Below are 2,518 nucleotides of genomic sequence, written 5' to 3' on the forward strand. Positions count from 1 at the left end.
ATAAGAAACAACTCTTGTCATTCTATATTTCATTTTAGCTTCTTTTTTTTTTTTTTTGACATTTTAAATCAACTTTTGTCTACAGGAAGCCCTCGCACAAATCAGATTTGAAAATCCATTGAACCAAACCTCCATGTTTTCACAGCATCCCCCTGAGCGACAAAGGAAGTCATTCACTTTAGTAAGACCTCTTAATTAAAAGGGAACTGGCAAAGGTGTGAACTCCGAACCCTAAGGGTGGCTATAACCACCAAGAGTTAACAAGTTTCACTGCAGGATCCCAGACCTGAGGAATTCACACCTTCTGTGGGAGGGTGGGACTAGCTCCTATAAAAGGAGACTATCCTTTGGTTCAAAAGCACTGCCTTCAGTGGAAGGGAAGTCTCTTCATCTGGCTGGACTATCTTCTATAAAAGTAGAATATCTTTCTGCTCAAAAGCACTGACTTCAGTGGAGGGGAAGTCTCTTCATCCAACTGCTGCAGACCAGAAGTAATTGGAGAGAGAAGAATGGAGGCTGCTGGGAAACTTGTGAAGGAAATGCAGAATGATATCACCTGTACAATCTGCAGGGGCTACTTCCCTGAGCCCGTCACCATGGCATGTGGGCACATTTTTTGCCAAGCATGTATCTCCTCAATCGGGACAGTGGGAGCTACAACTTTCTCCTGTCCTGAATGTAGGCAAGAGTCCCAGGAAAGAGAGATCCCAGTAGTGAACAGGAGCCTAGCAGAGTTGACAGAGCTGGATGAAGAGTTCTGCTCCGGGCTTTTGCAAAGTACTCAAGGACAGAGCCAATGTGTCCTTCACAAAAAACTCTTAAAGCTCTTCTGTGAAGATGATCAAACTTTACTCTGTACAGCATGTTGTGAAACCCCAGAGCATGGAGCTCATAAGATCCTTCCTGTAAAAGAAGCTGCTCAAAATTGCAGGCAGAAGCTGCAGCTTATTGTGAGTCGCTTGGAGGAACATTGCAAGCAATATAACAAACTTCTTGCTCTGGAGGAGAACTCTGCTGCTGACTGGCCCTTGATGGTCAAAGAAGAATACTGCAAAGCCCAGTTCTTTCATTTGGAGGAAGAATTGCACTCTCTTGAAAGACTGACTCAAGAGGAAAAGGCCAATGAGGACAGAATAAAACAACATATGCAAAATCTTCTGAACCTCATGGAAGAGCTGGAAGAAGCGGGCCAACAACCCCATCTGGATGTGCTATACAGTGCCAAAGAGCTGTTGAGAAGGAGTGAGATTGTGTTGTCCCAAAGGGCCAAAGCTGTCATCCCAGAACTGAAAGAATGCATTATCCCTGGCATGATGGAGTTGCTCAAGAAATTTAAAGTGGAGCTCACATTGGATCGCACATCAGCTGATTCTTGGGTGATTGTTTCGGAGGATCTCAAGAGCTTGAAGGCTGAAGGAGACTGGGAGGGGGAGATGGAGCCACCTGAGGACTTACCTTTCCATTGTGTCTTTGCTGAGCAGATCTTCAGTTCAGGTAGACAGTACTGGGAGGTGGATGTGAGTCAAGTGCCTCAGTGGTCCCTGGGCATCTATACCCCAAACTTGAAGATAAAGAACGACAGGGACATGGACTCCTGTTCCTCTGTGTTCCTGCTTCGCCGTATCAAGAAGGAAGAAGATTACTATTTACAGACTTACCCTGGATTATTGAACCATCGAGTGAAAGACCCAATGTCCAGGATTGGGGTGTACCTAGAATATTTTCCTGGCACTCTTGTCTTTTATAATGTTCAACAGAGCTCTCTCATTTACAGGTTCTATCCTATTTTCTTTTTAGAGACTGTTACTCCCTTCTTTTCACCTGGGCCCCCACTTCCAGGAACACAGCCAGGACCCATGACTCTCTGTTCAGTGGACTCTTATATTTGTAATTGTTGCTACACGGGTCTCAGCATTTATTCAGGGAGGAATTCTCAAGGCACCACCAGGTTCCAGAGCTGAAGACCTTCAATTTCCAGCCCTTCCCTGCAAGAGAATAAATATCACCTACTTAATGATGAAGAATAGACTCCATTGTCATCAATTGGAGACTTGACTTCTACCCTCTATGCTGACTTGAATTTTTTTTCAGTCCCATCTAACCTGGAATTTCTGTAAAACTTTTCTTTATGTTCTATTTGATGCAAAAATGAAATAAATGCCATATTTTTTCAGAATTATGTTTTATTTTTTGTGGTTTTTCTTTCATTTCATTCCTGTTCAAAACTCTGTAATCCCATTTGGTTTCTTCTTGGCAAGAGTGACAAAGACATTTGCCATTTTCTTCTGCAGCCCATTTCATGGACTGGTAAATAAGGTTAAATAACTTGCCCAGCAGAGTGCTTATAGTTAAGCACCTACTCAGTGTGATTGATGGGATAATGGTTCTCTACTTAAACACTTAAACATATATTTAATGTGATATAATATAATTATATAATCACTCTAATGGGTGTATACTTAGTATGATATGGTAATGTAATGGCTACAGTAGGCACATGTGGAGTTGCTGAAGTGAT

The 2,518-nt window shown here is 42.5% G+C and overlaps 1 protein-coding gene across 1 annotated transcript; it reads left to right on the plus strand.

Annotated features, from left to right (window-relative positions):
* The first annotated feature begins 509 nt into the window (after positions 1–509).
* LOC100931045 (probable E3 ubiquitin-protein ligase TRIML1) lies at positions 510–1,967 on the plus strand. Its single transcript, XM_003766184.2, has one exon. The coding sequence runs from the start codon at positions 510–512 to the stop codon at positions 1,959–1,961; it is 1,452 nt and encodes a 483-aa protein (XP_003766232.1). The 3' UTR covers positions 1,962–1,967.
* Positions 1,968–2,518: the final 551 nt, after the last annotated feature.

The sequence above is a fragment of the Sarcophilus harrisii genome, chromosome 3 (genome assembly GCF_902635505.1).
Source record: "Sarcophilus harrisii chromosome 3, mSarHar1.11, whole genome shotgun sequence".
Classification (NCBI taxonomy): Eukaryota; Metazoa; Chordata; class Mammalia; order Dasyuromorphia; family Dasyuridae; genus Sarcophilus; species Sarcophilus harrisii.

Coding starts and splice junctions, on each gene's coding strand:
- LOC100931045 (XM_003766184.2), top strand. CDS start 510: ATGGAGGCTGCTGGGAAACTTGTGAAGGAAATGCAGAATGATATCACC.